Source organism: Xiphias gladius, chromosome 21 (genome assembly GCF_016859285.1).
Source record: "Xiphias gladius isolate SHS-SW01 ecotype Sanya breed wild chromosome 21, ASM1685928v1, whole genome shotgun sequence".
NCBI lineage: Eukaryota > Metazoa > Chordata > Actinopteri > Istiophoriformes > Xiphiidae > Xiphias > Xiphias gladius.
In genome coordinates this window covers 13314696-13337171 of record NC_053420.1, presented here as the reverse complement: position 1 = coordinate 13337171, position 22476 = coordinate 13314696, and the positions used below count along the sequence as shown (strand labels likewise).

The following is a 22476-nucleotide window of genomic DNA, read 5'->3' as shown; positions in this document are numbered from 1 at the left end:
CTTTCTCCATCTCTCTGTCTCACAGGCGGGTGTGCAGTGTGCTAATGAAAATGCAGACTGAATATGTTTTCCCCGAGTCCATCTGGTAATAATTGTAGCATGTAGCAACCGTAGCTCTGTTTGGATAAAGCTCTGACATACGTGGGGCCCTGTGATTCTCCAAGAGTTAATGTGTGTGTCTGTGTGTGTGTGTGTGTGTGTGTGTGAGGATGTGACTGGTGAGGGGAGTGTGTGTGTGTTATTGTGCATATTCATGATCCCGCTTGTATGTTTTCCAAGCTGCTGGGTGATGGGCCACCATAACTAAAATCAACTTTATCTTCAGCACACTGTTTTACGTAGCTGAGCACAGACCAGAGGTGGGCAGATCCCGGATGGTTGGGAAACCTCTGCTCCTTCGAGGCATTTGTATGACTCACGTTGATGATAAGTGGCATCTTATGGTGCACACTGTGTATTAGAATCAGGCCAAAAGAGGAAAGTGTCAAGACCTAAGATTTTTATCAAGACTCAGTTTATCTAGTTGGACGTCAAGTATGGTTCAAACCTAGGTCATCATCTAGTAAAAACCAAAATAATTTAGCTTCTAATTGGCAGACGTATTGCTCTCAAACTAAATTGTCTATCATGTCTTCAATCCTCCGAACTGTAAATGAGTCTTGTTGTTGAGCTGTTCTTGAGCAATAAGCTGACTGGAGTATCAGCTAAAAAAACAAATGGTTCCCTAATTGCGGGCCTCAGACCCAAAGGAGTCCTAGAAGTTTTAATTTCCAAGAAGGTTCCATATTATCAAGTACGGATTGAGGTAATTTTACAATGATTTCACCTAAAAATACAATAGTGAAAGGATGATGTTATGAAAACACAGGTTACACCCTCTAGAGTGTTTTGCATAACTAAATCCACAATATAAACCCTCTCTCTGTTACCCAGTTCTGTACTAAATCCTAGGGGACGAAATCATATCAAGTGTGGGACTGTTTTGTTTTTTTTCAATTTTTGTCCCTTACACATGGGACTCTTGTGATACAATTGTTATGAAAACCCTTGATCAAAATTGAGGAGGTGTCACTGTATTCAAATGAGACTAATAAAAATTCATGTCACAAGATCAAACCAAACAAGGAAAGTGTGACAAGTGACACATTCTTCTCTAAGTTCAACGCAGACATCTCTATCTTGTGACTTACTGGCGGTGCCAGTTGGAGTAGGTGGAAAGGGAGTGGAGCATGAACTCTGCAGAAAGACCCTTTGTACTTAGAGGGTCACACATCCTCTGTTTGGGCCATTCACAGTCAGATTGATTAATGTGTGTGGGAACACATAAATACACGCAAGCAAATAGCACTGCTTACTGAAAATGACGATAGGAAGATATAATATAAAGAATGACCAATGGTCATGGGGTTCCTCTAATATCGTGTGTAGAAGCAAGTACAGTAGCCTGGAAAATATAGTAATCACACATCTTTTTTTCAGTTTCACTTATCTGATATATTAAATTATTTAATCCAAGCTTCTTATTAGCGGCATGGGTAAGTATTTCTTTAACAAAAGAGATAGGGCATTTTCAGTAGGCTGAAATATCACAGCAGGATTTAAACTACTTAATCTTTCTTCCTAAAAGAACTGGAAACAACAAATACAAAACCTTAACTTAGTTAACAATCTAATGTGAGAAACTGCAGAGCCACAAACAAGTATTTTATCCAAAAGAAATTAGAATATAATATATAACAGATTATAATGTAACATTTCCCTCACTAAAATTACTGTGTGATTCCATACCTGAATACTAGGCTGACCCACTAGAGCGGAACATTTGTACTGAAGCACAAGGGACCACATTATTATTATGTGTGGGTGTTCATTATGATACACCCCTTTGATATTGCGCTGTTATTACAATACTCAGATTTTGCGTGGATAAAGTCCATCTCCTTTGTCATTTGTCTTCTTACATAATGAGGTTTAGCCTGATCCCTGTATGTGCTTGTATGGATGAATACATACAGTATTTTATATAACTTAATCTGCCAAGCCAAAGGCAGTGAAGGATCAGTGGTTGTGAGAGGAGAGGTACAGCATCCTGTACAGACAGTCATTTCCTTTCAGGCCCTCCGTGTGTGTGTGTGTGTGTGTGTGTGTGTGTGTGTGTGTGTGTGTGTGTGTGTGTGTGTGTGTGTGTGTGTGTTGATTTGTCTGACCCAGCCCAATAGCATGAGGTTACACTGAGGAAGGCCAATCAGTCAACACAATGCCTTGTTCTGACAGGCTAACACATATCCGCACTATGACACAGTTACCTGGTTTAAAATGAGTTTAATTGCTTAGCAAAATGGCAGTGGATTGAAACTGAGATTGAGTTCACTTCAGCTAACCTGTCTAATAGCCCCTTTAGACCAACACAATATCTTGGGTTAAACTTGCTTTAGGGGCCGAAGTTTTTCATCTGATCTGGCTTCTCGCATCCCAACCTTAGCTGGAGGAATGCAGGTTGGACAATACTCAGATTTGGGGAACAGGTATTTCTTTTAGGCATGGTAAATATGTTCGACGTTAATAATGTTTCACTCCATTTAACCAACCACCTGACTTACCAATAGTGAAATGAAGGAAAAAAAGTTGACTTGTGGCAGTTAAAAGGCCTAGGTCAAACAACGTGTTTATACCTCTCCGGAATCATTACACTCAAAGTTGGTGCAAAAAAACTCCTCTTGGCTGCATCACGATGAATCCGTAATCTCTCTCCATGACTTGCATTGGTGTGTTGCATGTCTTTAGAGTCTCTACATGATGAATTGTAAGAATGGGGATTACCGCCCACACTTTCAAGCAGCCTCTACTCAAAGGCAGTCATTGTATTGCACTTGGTTATATAAACAAAAAGTGATGAAGACTGAAATAGAGAGAGCTTAAGAGAGATGTTCAAACCTACCCACTTTCATACCTTTGCTGCATAAAGTTTGCATGATTTGGTTTGTGTCAGAAAGGTAGAAAGAGTATTGCTGCCGGAAAGGAGGTTTCAGACACTGTTAGATGAACTGAAAAATGCTTCATTTTAAGTATACAGAGGACTTACATTCTCTCTAGGCAAATAGTGGAAGTAACAATTACAAGGACTGCAGTACACAAGAGAAACTGCCCATACCAAATTGTAGAGTAAAAGGGGGGGAATCAAGTACAAGTACACATCAGGTCATAATTATTAAAAAAATCATCTGACAAGTTTGATTTTCCTTGCCATAAAAACAAATAGTCTAATGAGGCCAAAGATAAAACAAGTTGCATACTAAAACAAATGTTCAACAAAGCCTCAATAAATGTAATTAATTTGCAAGACTCCAGATTCATAGTACATTTTCCACCCTGCCATGCTCCTACCAGAGTTTGAAATCTCAACAGGGCTGATCTCACAAAGAAGCCATTCACAGTGATTCGTGCACACTCACTCACGCGCATGTGCCTGCGTGCACAGGCACACACACACACACACACACACACACACACACACACACACACACACACACACACACACACACACACACACACACACACACACACACACACACACACACAGTCTAAACTTTTACCGAACTTGAACTCCCCCAAAACCCTGTGGTGACCGCATAAAAAGCAGTTCTCAGGTTACAAACTCGCCCAAAATAGGCCATAAGTACATAGTACTGCTATCTGGTGACGTAGATTATAGTTTAGAATGGTTACACACACTTGCACGAGCAATAACACACACAGATACACATGGCCTGTGATGAATTCAGTACCATGCTTTAGGGAAAGAAGAGAACATTGTAAAAATAACAACTTATTATGAAAATAAGACATTCAAGTCCACTGTAATCCACCCCTGAACATTTTGTAGTAATTCACCAATGCTACAATGTTCCTAATCAATCATTAGGTTGACACAGTTTAAAAATCACTTCTAAACAAAGGACATAGGAAGTTGGCAAAAATTATAGTGACAACGAAAGGCTCTGAATGCTCGTTACACAATTTAGGTGAACTCAAACCTTCTCAAAGCAACAAGTCATTAAAAAAGCCACTGGAAGTGATAATCATCATCCAATGATGACTCATAGATGTGTACAATTGCAATATGTACACATAAAAAAGGTATCCAACAAGTGCTATTTAAACCCCTAATTTTTACATTGAGAATTATCATTATTTCAGGCCAGTACTTCTTAAAATATGGATCAAGACCTGAAATGAGCCACAAGCCTGTTTCTAGTTGGCTCCCGCATGAAATAAGTAATAATATGTTTTCATGACTGAGGGAATAACTTCTGTCCCTTCCTGGAATTGGAAAAAAAAAAAAAAAAAAACTTGAAGGGACGTCCTCCAAGAGCAGTAGTTTTCAGAAAATAGTTAATCTGTGTACAGGAAACAGGCGCTAAGACTTCTGGCGCTAGTGGGCTGAGCAATCAAAACAATCTTTCCATCTTCTGATTGAGGAGAATGGGACCTAAGCCAGACTCTTCAACACACTTCATCAGAGAGAAGGGGGTGATGCCCCCCCAAAGAGGACCCCCCCCCCACACTCACTGGCACCAGCTGCTCGTTCAAACTCCCCATTCACATCCCCCACCTCTCCACGAACACCCACTGCAGACCATGCCACTTCCCTCACTCCACAGGCTCGATTTCAAATCACGGCCAGACAGGTGAAGAGAGAGTTGGAGAGACCTCACCAGGGCAAGGCTGCTGGACCGGAGGGAATCAGCCCCTGGGTTCTGAGGGCGTGTGCTGACCAACACTTGTGAGCATTAGACCTGCAGCAATGGATGATGCAATAATATTCATACTGCAGAGGGCCTCGTACTCCCTGGACAGACCCAACAGTATGGTGTGGATCATGTTCTTTGACTTCTCAAGTGCCTGCAACACTATCCAGCCAAGACTCCACAGTTTGTAGGCTACAGAGCTATGTGTCTGCACATCTGGTGAGTAACATCGGGGCCCCCTAGGGAACTGTGCTATCTCCTGTTCACCATCTACAAGTCAGACTTCTAGTATAACTCAGAATCCTGTAATCTACAGAAATTCTCAGATGACACTGCCATTGTTGGGTGTGTGGAGGGTGGCCGGGAGGGGGAAAAACCACTTGCAGCTGAACATGGCCAAAACAAAGGAGACTGTGGTGGATTTCAGGAAGAAGAAAGCCCCACCTTCTCCGGTTTGCATCAGTGGGAGTCACATGGAGATTGTTAAGTATTCCAAGTGCCTGGGTGTTCAACTGGGTGACAAGCTTGAATGGTCCACCAACACCAATGCTATCTACAAGAAGTGCCTGAGCCCGCACTACTTCGTGAGAAGGCTAAGTTCCTTTAATGAATGCAAAAAGATGGTCCACACGTTCTATCAGTCTGTTGTTGTGAGCAACATCTTCTATGCTCGTTTTATGCTGGGGAGGAGGCATCACAGCAAAGGACGCCAATAGATTGAATAAACTCATAAAGAAGGCTGGGTTTGTCATTGGATCCAAGCTGGTCACAATGGAGGAGGCAGCCGAGGACAGAATGCTGGCAAAACTGTGGCCATCTTGGGCAACGCCTCCCACCCCTTACACAACATGTTAGCCAAGCTCAAGAGCACCTTTAACAACACTCTACAATTCATCTGCTTTTGCCAGGCCTGCTGACATTGACCTGCTCATGGACTAAACTTGCCTTTATTATGTATTCTTAACACTCTGCTATTTGCACATTAGGACTACCAGAGAACATGAATTTATCTGATCACTTGAAAATATCAGGACTGCTTTAAAACTGGGACTTACCTTTTATTTAATTTTAATTGTACTTATTTTAATTTCCCACCGATAAAATAATTGGGTCATCTATCTTTTTAACTATCTATCTATCTATCTATCTATCTATCTATCTATCTATCTACAGAGGGAAGGAAAACAGGTAAAAGATGGAGCAAATGATAGGGAATGAGGTGGACTGATAGGGGATGAGGGATAGAGACAATAAAAGAAAGAAAAAAGGAAGGGTCCTAAAAGAGTGGTACATAGAAATGCAGAAAGAGAGAAAAAGCTGAAATTATTTTCTTCTTCACTGTCTTCTACTTTAGTTCCTAGTTATAACTTTCCCTCTTTTTCATCTCCTGTCTTCTTTTGTCTTTGATTCTCTCTTTTCTCCGGTCACTCTCTCTTATCTACACTTCTTTTTTTCCCTATATCTCTCTTGCTTCCTTGCTTCTCCCCTCCTCCATCTGTGTGTTATATGTAGTATTTGGGGAGAAAGTGCGTGGGATTTTCCCACAGCTCGGCAGGACCAGACCCAACCCCCACCTCCCACACACACTAATTTTCTGTCTATCTGTCCACTCCCTCTGTCTCATGTCAGAGGGGAGTCTTGAGGAAAACCACCCATATTCCACCACTAAGTATTCTGGATGTTTTCTGGAAATTTTCGCCACTCGTTGTTCCATAGACATCAACTGTTAAGGTGCTATGGCAACCCAACAATCAGAAGCGGGTTACAGGACAAACATATCTCTGCCTTTGAATTAGAACACTGTATCTCCTGTTAAACATTTAGTTAGAGAACTCGTGCTAATGAAATTCTTACAAAAGACCTTAGTTTCCAGAGGAGGACAAAGCTGCTTTCAAACTGTACGAAGAATTTTGGATGGATTTTGCAGGTTCATAAAACCTACAGCTCCTGAAGGACCATGGTAAGGTCTGACTAGCAATTTCTTGCCCCCTGATTCAGATCCAGGTCATGGTTCCAACGCTAAGGGGCCGGTTCGTGCTTTCAGAAAGGGTTTGTAAAATGTGTTGTGTGACCACATCAGAAAATCAAAAGTGTTTATAGTCCTTCAAAATGGCCACATTGAAAAGTTGTGTGTGGGTTTTCTATTAAAATGTCGCACAAATTTTAACCGAATTTTAAGAAAGTAGAAAAAAGATAATGTGAATTAATGCACGTTTCCATCCCTTGCTGTTATGCAAATATTAGAAGGTAGTTATTCAATATAAACTTTAATTCTGCAGTTAGGTGTCATTGAAACAAGTGCAAAAGAAGAGGGTGCAACCTGATGACCAAATTAAAGGAGAGCCATGCAAACCTCAAACAATGAAAAACAATGTAGAAAACATGATGGAAATGTAGAATTTTCGTTTGTTTCATGTATTAATTTAAGGAATCTAACAGTCTCATTATCGCACCACACGGATGTGATGTTTTCGTCTGCCACTATTTTCTGTCTATTCAGTAGAGCAGAAGCTTCAATGGACGTTTAGGTCGCATGCTTCATGATTTATCTGGTAAGTCTTTTTCCATTGCACTTTACCGCATTTTAATGTATATAATTGATATCCTCTATATTATTTGAAAACATGGAATCTGTATATTTCCAGCTCGATGTGAGAGAGACCCAAATCAATTTATGGTTAAGGTCATCCAATTTTGAGCACCTCTGCATGACATACCTGAACTCCAAACACCTAGATTTTTTTAGTTTGAGACAGACCACAAAACTGCAGTCCCTCAGGCCCCTGGATACCTTTCTTCTGATTCAGGAGTGCCAAGGACAAACCAAGCCCCAAACATCATCTTCTTCAGCTTGGTGATCTCCTCCACAACTGGTATCTGGCAGGTTTTTTGATTGCTGCCGTGGCAGGTAGCGCCAACCTTCTGGCAGCCTGATTTGCAACATGCCAAACCCCTTCTCCTGACTTTGCAGGTGGTGGCCCCACATAGTGGAGGCCCTGCATTACTTCTTTGGGCATCTACAAGCTCCCCTCCCAAGACTGGCTCCAGGGAGGGGGCCCTGGTGCCCTATTACGAACAGGGCTTCTCTTTATCCAGAACATCAAACACTGACTATGTGAGTTAACTGAAAATGCAAAATAGATCAACATAAATCTGATTCTCTCTCATAAAACTGGGTTATGAGAAATACACTACAGAAAATACACACATACACTAACGCTCAACTAAACAGTGTTGTTTTGTGTGTGTGATGACTGTGACATCGTGTTTTTATCCACACACATGTTGACACTGTGGCCTGTGTCTCTTAGTGCAGCAGGTTTTGTGTGCATGTCTCTACCTGTTAGTGCAGGTGTATATGAGGGCATGATTTACCTCTGCTGCCTGTGTCTCCTGGTGCAACAATGTCAGCCCCGTCAGGTCTTCCAGGAAAGAGTGGGAAGAATTAAAAACCTTGGACAGGAAGTTGAAACCTTCCCTCTCATAGTGGTCCAGGACCTGGGAGAAAAAAAACATGAACAAAGAACAATTACAGGTTATTTAACAGGAAATGTAATGTCTATTGCCAGGGTAACAATACACCCATTTTGAGTGAATCATATACACTACAGATAGTTATATCACTGTCTTGGTCAAAGGTCCATATTGACATCATACTGTAAAGCCTACATTTTACGCTTAGGATCTGCAACCTCCAACTTGATGAAAAGAGAGAAAAATATGTAGCTGTGTTTATGGAGGTCCTTTGTATGTGTTATGAAGCCACCTATGAGTAAATGCTATACATCTGCACTACATCAAGTTTTACTCTTAAATGGAAAATGCCTGAAATATCAAAAAAAAAAAATTCCCTGACTTTTTTTCCTCAAGTAACCTGAAACTGTAAAAACCATAACCTGTTTTGGATAGAGAGATGATGCCCTATTTTAAACCCCTTTCAATTTGCTCAGATGCAAGAGGTGAAACTGCAAACGTCTGATTCAAGTTACAAAGAAAAAAAAGAGATGCACCTCTTCACCTTTTACTGTACTTTCAAGTAAAATATTACATCTTAACCAAGATATTTCTCTGAGTGTTTTCCTTCACCAAACATCAAATGTTTTGTGAGCGTCCTTTTTGAATCTGATGGGTATACTTGGAGTGGAGAGTCATGCTAATGCATCACAGCTTAAAAAGAGCTTTCACCTTAAATTAAAAAAAAATATGAGGTGGCAAAAGGGCAACTTTCTCTCAAAAGAAGATAATAATAATAATAATAAATAATATTTTAACAGCAGAAAATAAAAAAATGCACCTTTGTCGCTCTAGCCCCTCAACACTTCTGCAATCATGCTTAAATGTTTACTTTGATCTACCGCTGCTGACTTCAAATACCCACACCTTCTTTCGAAAACACACACACACACACACACACGCAGATCCTCTGCCCTCTTGACTACCTTCCCAAGCTTGGCCAAGCCTTTCATTGACGCCCACAAACCCTCCTCTGCAGGTGTAGGGTTACCTCTGCCACAGACATCAACACACTTTGTGTGCATCACTGCCTGTGCGTGTTCGCAGACTGACCTGGCGTCTAGTGTTGGAGCCAGACACACCGCACACAATATACACTGACGTGTCCCTTGTTCATCTTTTCAACTTCTCTTTTCTTTCCTTCCTTCACTTTTATTTCTTTGATTCTCCACTTCCATCTATGGGATCTGTTACATGAGACGCCAACAGCCAAAACCCCTTTTTGTTGAAATATAGTTGCTCATGGCACTGAAACTTGATAACTGTGATGATCTTGTGATAACATTAATAAAGTCACTCCAAGCAGTGCACACAGACACATAGTTACAAACACAAAACACACCTACATCATTTACATACCAGAGCATGAGGAAAATTGAGAATAGTTGCCAATTCAGAGCAGATGAGGTTGTGAACAATGACCAAAAGGTTGTGCCTACATCAAATGTAAAAAAGAAACGTGGTTCACTGTTTTTTTAAAGTGAGTGTAATTGCACGCTGACTTCCTTGTAGAGTTGATGCTGAATTTCCTTAAAATGGTTAGGAAGTTCATACCAGAGGGGTGAAGCGTCTAAAACCTGACTAATTTAAACTGCGCTGTGACGCTGGCATCCCTGTGGCAAACGCGTTGTACGAAATAAGCAATAAAGACACAAACGTCTGTAGACATACAGAACAGAAGAGAGCCGAAACTTTTAAAAGATTTTACAGTGTTTAGCATGGGTCTCAGTAGTGATCACATGCTGTTGAGAGACAACACCAATTAAGCAAAGCCCCGAACACAGAGTTATCAACATCTGGATTACATGGTGTGATACACATATGTATATAAACACACACATATGGGCTACACATGCGTACATATACACTTGTCCTAAAGCGTCCTTCCTCAAAAAAGCCACATGAATGTCCACCCTCTAGCTTTATTTGACAGTTGTGATGTCTTCTTTTTGAAGTTCTTTGTGGATCCATACTGTGGATATTGACGGAAAGTATCACTCACCACAGGTTGCGTATGTGTGCTTTTTATGCGTTCGTGTGTAGCACTCTTAAACATATCAAACATACATGGGTTGGTCCTGGTGGCTAAAAGGGGCTTTAACTTTAGCTATAAACATACAAACAGTAGTAACAGATGTAGTGTTACTGGTAGTAGTAGTAAGGATGTAAGGGGGGCTTTCTACACACGAAGGTAATGGTTAATGAAATGCGTAAATGTTCCTAGCTAGAGGTTTTGCAATGATGTGACACTTACTGTGCACTGAGCGCTATGAGTTAAGTTGTGGTGACTCAGTGGCTCTGACTTCTACTCTTAGCATGTATGGTCATGATGCCAGGTGGAGACATCTGCCTTGAAAACACACAAAGTCCAACCTGACCCATTAAGTAACCATTTAGGCCTTTTGGTATTTTAGAGAAGCAGCACACTTAAAGGACGAAAAGTTCATAAAGTTTGTGTTAATGCATTGTGCATGCTGTACACACATACGTGTCGACAATATTCATAAAAAAAGTACCTAAGAAATAAATAGAAAGTGTCTTATTCAAAAATATGTGAAAAGAATTGCTGATATAAATGTCAAGGGCATTAACTATAATGATTATTGTTGTGATAAAGTTGTAATGTACAATACAGTACACAAAAATCTGAATTTAGAAATACTCAGATTCCTGACAGAAGAATATTGAAAAAATGGATATAAAACATCCATGACTGATAACAACTTGGCAGATTAAACAACTATGAAATGTATTCAGGCTACAGCTAACAACTACATTTGTCATCAATTATCAATTGTTTTTTTTGATTAATCGAATAATTGTTTAGTCTATAATTCATCAGGAAATATTTCCCACAGCCCAAGCTGAGCTCTTTAAATAGCTTGGTTTTGTCTGACTAACAGTCTAAACCCCAAAGAAATGTTATTAACAATTATATAACAGAGAGAAAAGCAGCAAATCCTCACATCTGAGAAGCTAAAAGCATTTTTGCTCGATCTTTGACTTAAGCGATTAATCTACTTGACTACTTTTCGGTTTTACTGTTGAAAAGTGCAATTCTCTGGTGCAGTGTCTAATACATACATATATGTGCAATATTCCAGTTTTCCTGGTTTTATCAGTCTCATTGGCTTTTTAAATGTGTTTTAATGTAGATCCTGTAAACAAGCATGTTGTTATGTACTGCATGTCTGGAGATGAATGATCTGCAATGCAGTGATGCTGACCACAAGAAAAATTTCCCCATGGGAACTACAGAGTACATCTTACTTAATCTTAATCACTTATTAAAATTGTTGCAAATTAATTTTCTGTCAGTCGACTAATTGACTAATTGTTGACTAATTGACTAGTTAATCAAAATTAGAAGGAAGTTGAAGTCATGGTTAAGACTACTAGCACAGTCAAAAGTGGACATAATATTGAGCCATATCTTCAGTGTACTGATACTAATCCTGTGACACAATCGCAAATTACTATAGGTTTATTTGAAAGGTTTTAAGTCATGTTCGAATCTACAAAACACCAATGGGATACAATAGGTGCTGGGTACAAAAAAAAACAAAAACGTTACCTGCACTCTAGATTTTAATCTGTAATATTACTCAAAGGTTTAATAGAACAACAATGTAAGCTGTGTTAGTGACCAGTTCGGTGTCTTTGTACTACAAATATGATTTTTTTTTTGCTATAAATAGTGGTAGCATATTTTGTAGTGTTAGTACAAGTAGTTGTAGTAAGAGGGGTCTGGCATGCTTTTAGACAAAGCCACGTCAGCTGTGATTTACTCTCTGGCGTGTAGTTTTATTGGCTTGCAGCCCCAGAAAGAGTTAGGAAATACACACACACACACACACACACACACACACAAAAACGCAGAGTGAAAAGCCCCAACTCTACAGGAACTGCTCCAGCCCAGACAGGGGCTGAATTGTTTTGTTTCCATAGTGATCTGGCAGCACACAGCTGACTGCAGCAGGAGTACACACAGACTCAGACCCGCTCATGCACACACACACACACACACACACACACACACACACACGCACACACACACACACACAGAAAGAAAGAAAGAAAGAAAGAAAGAAAGAAAGAAAGAAAGAAAGACACACACACATTACAGTGAACTTATAGATGGACAGAGGGACACACAAAAGGAGGAGAGATATGTGGGAGGGGGAGAACAGGAAAGGAGAGAAGGTAAGACAGCTGAGAGAAGGAGGGAAGAGGGAGAAGTGAAAAAGGGGAAGGCTGGTAGAAAAGAAGGGAGTGAAATGCAGATAAACAAATGCAAAACAGAGAGGGAAAAGATGTGTGGGTGGAATTAACTGAATTGAAACATGTTCACCAATTTCACTACGTAACCTTTATCCCTGCCTCAGCAAAGGATCGTCTTTCCTAAATCATGTTGTTCATTGTTCCTGACTATACAGGCTTTACCCAATCCCTATCAAACCATATGAACCCTCTGTGCGGACCGAATAATCTCATCAGTCACACTCACACAGGCAGAAACATGACACCTTAAGATGGGGTGGAACTTCATAGGCTTTTTTTTTTTCAGAAGCAGCGTAGGTGGAGAAAACTTTAAACTCTTAGAGAACAAGCTAGCCAGCTCCCTCCCCCCTTTGCCTCTTGGTTTCTCGCTCTGTCTTCACATGAAAGTGATAGATCTGGGGCTTTATGACCTCTTTATAGACACAAAGACTGCATTGAGATCAGGAGAGAAAGAGAGAGAGTGAACCAGCCCTCCACCCATCACATCACCCTTTCTTTCGCCCTGCACTTCCACTATTTATTTCTCCCACCCACTCTTCTACCTTTTCCCCCTTTTTTCTACTTTCTCCCTCTCTAAGTTGTGGTTTTCTCTCCCTCCCCCCTGGTCTGCACTAATGTACACCAACCAATCACAATGTTGGACACTGCTAACCGCAGGGCCACCTGGGGCACCGATTTGCCATTTGGCTGCGGACATCAATGACAATGCGGTAAAAAGACACGAAGGCAATTTCTCTCACTCCACTTGGCCGATTTTGGAATACATAGGCCCTTCAACAACATCTTTGTACATGCACAAACACACACACACACACACACACACACACACACACACACACACACACACACACACACACACACACACTGCAGTGGTGGGAGCTAATTCCACTCATACGACAGTCACTGACATCAATGAGCAACTGCTGCCTGATTGTTACCATATGGTTTTCCCAGCTTTTCTCTGTGTGTGTTTTCAGTATTCCTCAAGGAACAACATTTCAACACAGCTCCACTGAATTAACAATGTGGAAATGGGAGAGATGGGAATCCCCCCATTTCTGCTAAGGCTGCAAAATTTGTGTTTCAAAACAATTTTGTTACATAGTAACAGAATCTAATCTGATATGTTAAGCAGAACCTGCCTATCTGCATCTACGTTTCAATCTTTCTAAGACATTGGAGTTTACTTTCAAAACACTGTCCTGTTACTGAAATGGATTTGAAAACACATAATTTGAATGATTCAGTTACAATCCGTGCCACTTACAATGGGTGAGCAGGCAGTGCATTTGTCAAAGGCCAGGCTGGCAGGCAGGACATTGTCGAACCTTGAAAGAAAACCTCGGATCTGTGGAGGAGAAATCAACACGTCAAAGCTGACATGAAACAGAAGAGCAGGATCACTCTTCAACCATCAAAAGAGGCACACTCTTGTCAAAGCACATTCACATCATTTAAAAAATTAAAAAAAAAAAACCCTGCACACTTAAATTATGTGAAGACAAAAAAGTTTAACGACAGAGATTCAAGCTGATGAAAACACAAGCCAACTTGAAAAATAAGGGTTTCTTTGTGTTAAGTGTTTTGGGACAGATAGCCTCTAATTTGAGAGGGAAAGTATTTTTGATACCTTTAAACAATTGTAAATGTAACGTTAGTAAAGTAGTAAACATTATAGCTGACATTTAAAAATTACGGACTAGTTTGACTTTCTCTGTTTTCCACATTTCAAAATCATGATGAGAGCGCCCCCTGGTGCAAGAGAGACTAAAAACTTTTTCTGTGAAACATTTTGAAGTACATCTCTCACTCCTATTTTTGGCTGGTAATTAGAGCTAATTACCTTGATTACTGAGTAAAGAGTTCCTTCCACACACAAAACACATGTACACACATGTACACACATGTACACACACACACACACACACACACACACACACACACACACACACACACACACACCAACAACTCTTTAGCGACGTGTTGAAACACCACTTATCACCAGTATATTCCCCATCGCTTCCCTCCTCTTCTCTTCTCTTCTCCTCACATCCTCCTGTTTTTTTAATAAAAGCTTCACAGATTATGTTTTCTGGTGACGCACATAAACCAGAGCATGGTTTATTACTATAATTATCAGGTGGTGAAACTGACAAATATATATCTAACATTTGTGACCAATTACCTCAGAATGCACGGCAAGTGAACAGAAGTGGAAATTAAAAGCTTTCAGTTCTTGGCTGTGATATCTGGGCGCAAACTACATGACATTTCTTTCACCCCTTTTTAATTATTCTTCATGGGGCCAAAGGAGCACGAGCCCGGGCTGTGTGCTAACCTTAGGCTATTGGATTAAGATGTAAATCTCAAACAGTGTGACTGATAATCAAGTATAACGCGGTACAGTGCTTCATCTCGCAAAACATTTAAGTTTACTACAACTGCGCAACACCCGGAGATTCACGTCATTATGCTTTCTGATTCATATCTTCTTGTCTTTTTACATCTTCATAACATGAATGTGAGAAGAAAACTGGCACAGAAAACATGTCCAGTGAATAAAATAAGAAATGAAAGGGGTGAGTGGATGTGTGTCAGACTGGTGGGTGTTGCATGGGCAAGTGAGATGGACTTGAATTGGACGAGTAGCTGTACATAAAACTGCACAGCCTTCATAGAGAGCATAGAGTACATTGAGTAAAGGATTCAAGGTATGTGTGTACTGTGAATAAATATGTTTTTCCAGTTGGTGTGCTTGTCTTCTGCTCACTGTAATTATTCAGACAACCTTGGGCATAGTTCTCACTTTTGCATTGTATAATAATACATGGAAATGAATGACAGTTGTTCAGACTCTGGAGACTTGTGTTATTTAAGGAGTCAAACTCAGTAACTGCTTTATGGAGTCCTGGGTTTAAAAGCACCACACTGCTGCCGGCACAGGATTAAAAACCTGTTCCTTTCACTGTAAAATGTATTATTTTAGCAACTGTCAATTATTATTTTTACTTTTGAGAGATGTGTACTGAATATGTACTTGTTTGGCAGCACCTGTAAGTTGCTTGGCATCCTGCTGGATAATAATCATGTTCACAGTTGATCTATAATTTTCTCATCCAGATTTTCCAATACTGTAATTTTTCTATTTTGGTCTATTCTATACACACAACATTTATTCCCTGTCTGGTGGATCCCTCCTCAAGCGCAGAGCATTTCCCCGGATTGTAGAGATGTTTGGGATAAAATACTTTAATCCTACATTTACGAGAGAAAGGGGTTGGAGTTCTAAAACAAAATTTAACCTTATACTTACAGTTCAATCACTTATAAATAAATAGAATATCATGTTGTTTCTGAAATCACCACAAGTTGTCACTGTGGCACCACAGAAAACACTCACTTCAAACTACTCATCCGCAGTGTGTCATATTACCAGTCGATTGCTGGTGGAACAGGAATTCTAGCCACAATACATAGAAACACTTGACACACCCACCCACCCACCCCCACACACACACACACACGCACACACATTCATACTCTCATGCATTATATTTACTCCGCATTTCTTTCCGTTCATCATTATCTCATTCCCGTGCCTTCACTCTCTCTCTTTCTACACGAACACACACACACACACACACACACACACACACACACACACACACACATATGAAGCACCTCATTTGCATGCCATTTTCTGTGGATTATTTGGTTGAGATACCATGAGCAGCAGAGGTGTCAAGAAAATGGCAGAAATTCAGATTCTCGGGGTGATGAATACTGATGATGATGCAAGTGCTGGCAGTGAGATACGTGACAGGTAGGTATGTATGTGACAGGAGTCAGTAAGCAAGAGAGCAGAGTTAGCTGCAGTCTTCCTCTATTTGGTGACCCTCCCAGTCCAGAGTATATAATCATTATTTTAATTAAGCTTATTATGCTTTGAAAAGGTTTTGTACAAAGCAAAGCATTCTTGGAAAATATTTTTTAAACAGGTTTTTCCCAAACTAAAGTACCATTTAGTTTTCAATAGGGCTGCCCTTCAGGTCAATAGGCTTTCTTAGTTTCAACTAAGAAACTTTTGGTCGTTTTTTTTTAACTGATTTTCTGGTCTTTGGTAATCACTGGAAAATAAGAGTCACATCCTCGACCTCATACCAAATAATCACACTTACGTTTAGAAAGATTTTTCAATCAAATCAAATAATAAAAGAGTGACAGAAATCCACTGACTATTAGGAATAAATCTGCCTTTAAGTTTATAAATCCAGTCTCTTCCCCAATGACATAAACAGTAGCCACTCGACAAAACTGTCTGGTCTACATCACTCTTAAAAACTCACAAAAACTATGGCCATGGACACAGCATAGGAAAATGGCTACATGAAGTCACACATCCCAAAAAGCACGCACACATAAACACACACGCACGCACGCACGCGCACGCACGCGCACGCACGCACACACACACACACACACACACACACAAACACACTTACCTTTCTTCTCCAAAGTTCTTCTGGGAGTATTAGCTAGTGCAGCCAACTCACTGATTCTCACTATGCTTTTTGTTTATATATTGAGCTGAATTTTCCTCACTGAAAGATCAGAATAACTCACTGCTTCCAGCTAATTCTGGCCTGAGCTAGACTGCGGCGCTCCTCGACCTAAGAAACTGAATCGATTTTGCTCTCCACAACAGCAGTATTTCAAATGTGGTTATGGTCTGTTATGGTGAGCCACAAGGCTATATCATTGGCTCATCTCTACTTGCGAACATTCATTCAATTCTTAGAAGACAGAATAGGATTTATTCCAATAGACATGCATATCTGCAGCCAAAGTCTGTAGAACATAAAACATCTTCCTCTCACAGTTAATGGGATTGTTATTCTAGGCAAAAACCTTTGTCTTCTCTTAATTATGATGGCTTCAGGGTGGTAGGGACTCTCTTCATTAGGAATCTTGTTTGATGTTTTTCATTTTAAAACACATCCAGTGACCAAAATAGAAACCCCTGCACACTGTAATGTAATTGAAAAACAACAGCTGAGAAGTGAATAGTGCCTCTGTCATTTTAAATTGTTGTCCCCACTGTCAGAGATGTGTTGATTCAACTGTATGATTGAACACAGTTTCTACCTTTCCAGCGATGTCGTACTTGAAAGATGGTTCTAATATTTTGCTACTCTGTATCTTCAAAGAACAAAGAAGAACTAAATATTAGGAAAAAAAGTCAATATAATGCAGTCCATATAAAGCCTCACTACTAAGTACAAGCCACACGCATTTTAAGAAAGGTAGTATGTATAGCAGGCCTGTATTGCGCAGCACTACATTAAACAGGTATAGTTTTCTGCTTATTCAGTGTACATAATAACAGAGTAACAGAAACTGCCTTTTCACTTGCAGAAAAAAACTAAAACATAACCCAGTCTTTATGTGAGACACTCATCGGTGCAATCATTTCTCTTCTATACGTCATTATTGCTGCTCCCTGCTCTATCCAAAACTGCAGCCATGGTGACATGCAGCTTGTTCAAAATGCTAAAGGAGGACGAGAAACTGAGAACAGAACGTTAAACATAAACAACATTCCAGTCTCCTTCAGCAAGAACTGGTTAAAATACTTCATGAACATGTAACATGTACCTTGTTACCGTATGTATGTCATTGAAGGTTTGGCAAACTCAGGATGTAAATTCTTTTCTGTTGTGTTGGCAACAGACAAGATAAAACGAGCAGCATAATTTTCTTCAGCATCCAACTGGATCATTTTCAGTATCCGCCAGAGATGCTTGGTTAATTTAGAAAATTGGAAACTAACGCTGAAATTATAAGCTACTGAAATGATGTCATTGCTTTTTGCAATCATTTATGAATGCAGTCGCATAAAAAGTATTTTATTTTTTTACATGCTATTTCTATTATTAATGGTTAAATTGCACATTAACACATACAGATACACACACACACACACACACACACACATACATATGCACACATACAAATATAGAACAGTGTTCTTCCCTGAGAAAGCTTTTATTTCTATAGCAACCCCACCAGTACAAGTATATACAAAGACAAAGAAAGAGGCCGTTTTCAGAATTTTAGGCTTATTATCACGCATAGATATGAGGTAACAGCTAGCACAGGCATATTTTGGAGGGGGCCGGCAGGTGGAGGTGAAGGGGTGAACAGCACAGAGTGCTCTTAGTATAAGACATATAGATGTGTGCGAGTGAGTTTAAGTGTGTGTTTCTGACCTGATGTGGCACTAGACCCAGAGAAGTGGGAGGTTCATTCATTCGGTCGTCACTGCTGCTGGCCACTGCATAGCCCCTGGATGGACAGAGAGAGAAGATAATTCTGATTTCATTTGCCTTTTTGCAAATGAGAATGTAACTAGAACTTGTGTGACTTTGGCAACATGTTTCTATTTGGACAAAAGAGAGAAAAACAGTAAAAGAAAAAAGTGAACCTCCCTAAACAACAAATGTAATGTCAAAAAAACATATACTGAGAACTAAGAGGTCCAATTCCCTTGGCCATTAAAATGTTTTCAGTGAAATCTAAAATATCCTGCTTACCTGTAAATCTAGACATGTTTAAAAGATTTTACTCTCTAGGGATAACAAGAACTAAAATATCACGTCTCACACCAAGCTAAGGGTGGTTTTGCAAAGTAAGAAATGTCTGCCAAACTGCCGCAACATTAATCCCCATGTGACAATTTTCTTAAGCCCACGGTTGTTACAAATTAAGATTCCATATGAAGCCAGTGTAAGGGCCTTAAAAAGGGATAAAGAGATGGACGACAGGAATAAACACAGCTATGATGTGGAAAAACAAGGACACAGAAGGGCAGATGCAAGAGAAGGACATCTTGTTGTAAATAAAGGAGCCACACAACGATAGAAGTACAGAGAGTACGTGGAAACTCTAACTTCTCTCCTTTCCTTTCTAAGCTTTTTATCCAGAATAGGCAGAGCAACTCCGTAACGGCTTATAACTTCTCAAAACACTGCGAGAAAATGGCTGTTTTATCAGGCTCAGCAAGCAGCCACTTTAGTATGACTTTCATTGAAACAGGCACACACAATAACATTTCCACAAAGACACACTCATGAAAACAAACACACACTTACCATGCGTGAAAAAATCATCATCAGTGTTTGAAAACAACAACAACACAGAGCTGACTGAATTGTAGTTATAGAACTTTTGAAGCATAAAATTAAGAGAAGTACTAGAAATTATAACAAAGCTTCTACAGTAAAACATGCTCTGCATGCCCGGATGTCAGACACCTACAGGTGATCTGGGCTGCTTAAAAGGTAGGTTAGCATCTAACCTTGCAGAGCTCTAAAAGGGTCTTTTATTGGCTTGCGATTTTAAAGTGCAGACAGTTGGGAAAAAACTATGCTCCCTGGTACTTTAAACCTTTATAAAGCATTTGAGCAATTACACATAAGAGAGCATGTCCTTCCTTTGTTTGAAAGACTCTACAATTTCCATTCAGTGGTATTTACTACGACTCTGTGCTCAAGACTCCATACTACAAATGTATGGTCAGACCAGTATTACTAGTATTAATACTAAAACTATGATTCCTAATAACTAACCTACATAACTTTTATAAGTCTACTGACTTACCCTTCACTGTGCTGCAAAATGGACACCATCATCTCAACAGCCAGGGCTCCAGCAATCATGGCGAGGCCTGGTCTGCTGACTGTGCACTGCTGATCCAGAGTCCGATCCCTGGTAGACTGTTTACAAAAACAGAAACAGTGGCATAAACAGCTGGCAAAACAAAAAAAGCAATGACCTCGGGCAACACCATCCCGGCAAGCCAGATTCAATCAGCTAAATCTGAGCGGGTTTCCTCCAGCTTAAGGTGAGAAGAGGAGATGAGAAGTTTCGGGGGTTACCACCAATCGAATGGGTTTTGGAGGGCAGAAAATTGTTTCATTTTATTACAGGTTTAGATGATGCTCTTATCCAAAGTGACTTATGTTGAATGAGCGACTAACAGGTAACTGTCTTGATCTCTGTTGTCCAAACATGGGTAGTATTTTCATTCATTCATATTCATATTCATATTCATTTCATTCACCAGACTCAAATTCATATCTAACATTTAGAATTTAGAGAGATGCTGTGCCTCTAATTCAAATGTTAATATTTGTGTAATCCATGACAGCAGGCCAAAGTCATCTGGCATTTACAGCAGAAGTCAGAGCAGAATGGCATAGTTTCCAACAACTGGCTGTGGCCTTCAATAGCTGATGAATGAATTTCATAAACTACTCATATCAAAAGGTCATCGGGGAGAAAAGGGCCAAAAAGAGAAACAAAGTGTCAGGGGTACAAAAAAATGGACACAGGCAGAATGTGGGTGCCAAGAAAATGTGATTCTCACAAGCATAAAGGTTGTGTCGGGCATCTCTCCCCTCCCTCTTTATATCCCCATTAAACTTCGGATTTTAAAATGATACGAGCTTTACAGCTTAAGACAATGCTTACAAGAAAAATTCAAACTTTTTTCCTAGACAACTTTAAAATGCTCACAATCTCACTAAACCTGCATCGACAGTTTTTTTTAATCACCTGGGGGCAGCAGAACAAGCTTTAAATACAACATTGACGTATTATTACCATCTAAAGTTGTTTAGGCCAAGGTGTTAGCAACTGTAGCACAGAGCAACATTCATTTGGAATTGTGTTTTTGGACAGACACTTTTAACTCTGTTTTGGTGAGGAAAATATCTGTCTCTTTAGCTGACAGATGCTCGACTATATTCACTAACTAGTTGCTAACTTTGTCTGTCTGAGCAACACCTTTCACTCCCAAGTAGGCATTTGATCAATCAATATAAAAAAGATGACGAGCACAGCTTTAAAAATTTGTGTCGGTTGAAAAAAATATCTAAAAGAAGCCTACTTGATGTGTGTTTTTTCTAATGTTTCAATTGTGTGTTTCGAGAGCATGAAGTGAGTGAATGAGCGTATGAGTGTATGGCTGATATCTGTGTGTTTTCCTCACATCTCCTGGTGCCACAACATCGTTGCAAAAGTAGCAGCCCAACTTGTGCCCTGGGATGTTGGAGAACAGAGAGGATCCTGGGATGGAGGGCGCAGAGCCGGCTGGTGTGGAGGATGAAGAAGAGGCAGAAGAGCAGGAAGGGGAAGAGTCTGCTCCTGTGGAAACATTCTGACTGACGGGGGGTTTCTTCAGGCCGTGGCGCATCACGACAAATGTGTCAAAGCCCAGAGCAGCATTCACCACTAGCTGGAGAGTAAGACACAACAATCATGGTAAATCATGGTTATAAAAGGTTTTTTTGTCCAAAGCAGTAGCAATAAAACATCTGAAGTAGCTTTGGCTTGAGTAGGGATATTTCCTAAACACACATACACAATCAGCACATTTCAACAAAATCAAATTAACTATAAAGGGGCAATGTGTTGACTCATTTCAGAAAGCAACAACATGAAACATTAATAGGTTCTTTAAAATGTTGAAAGAATCTAGACTTTCAGAGAAGCAGTGGAAATAAATTGAGAAGCCAATTTGTATCTGACATAGCCCCACGGCACAAATGGCCAAATAACCTCTCAACTGAGCAAGCCATGAAGAAAACCTAATCAGCAGTCCAAAAAGCATCTAACTGCATATAGCGATATAAGAGCTGCATCAGTGATACCACTGGAGGCATTACAAGTTCCTGACACAATGTTCAATAAATCCAACATTGCCTGGCAACTAATACAATTCCAAGTGATAAACAGAAAATCTGGCCAATGTTATTGAGCAATTTCAATTTCCTGGAAGAGATATCGAACGGCTTACGAATTTTAAATTTCAGCTTAAAGTTAAACAAGATTAATGTTACAATGTCTCCTCCCATGGTGCTGCACTGTGACT

General features: G+C 40.0%; 1 protein-coding gene across 4 annotated transcripts in view; it reads right to left on the bottom strand.

The window, feature by feature from the left end:
* The window catches only part of atg7 (ATG7 autophagy related 7 homolog (S. cerevisiae)), a 61614-nt gene that overhangs the window by 20860 nt on the left and 18278 nt on the right, over positions 1-22476 (bottom strand). For all 4 annotated transcript variants that reach the window (XM_040116119.1, XM_040116115.1, XM_040116118.1 and 1 more), the window contains exons 14-18: positions 21595-21840; positions 20202-20317; positions 18812-18887; positions 13810-13890; positions 8124-8246 (exon numbers count right to left, since the gene is read on the bottom strand). In XM_040116119.1, the coding sequence (XP_039972053.1) occupies positions 8124-8246; positions 13810-13890; positions 18812-18887; positions 20202-20317; positions 21595-21840 (642 nt within the window). The remainder of the gene's footprint in view (positions 1-8123; positions 8247-13809; positions 13891-18811; positions 18888-20201; positions 20318-21594; positions 21841-22476) is intronic.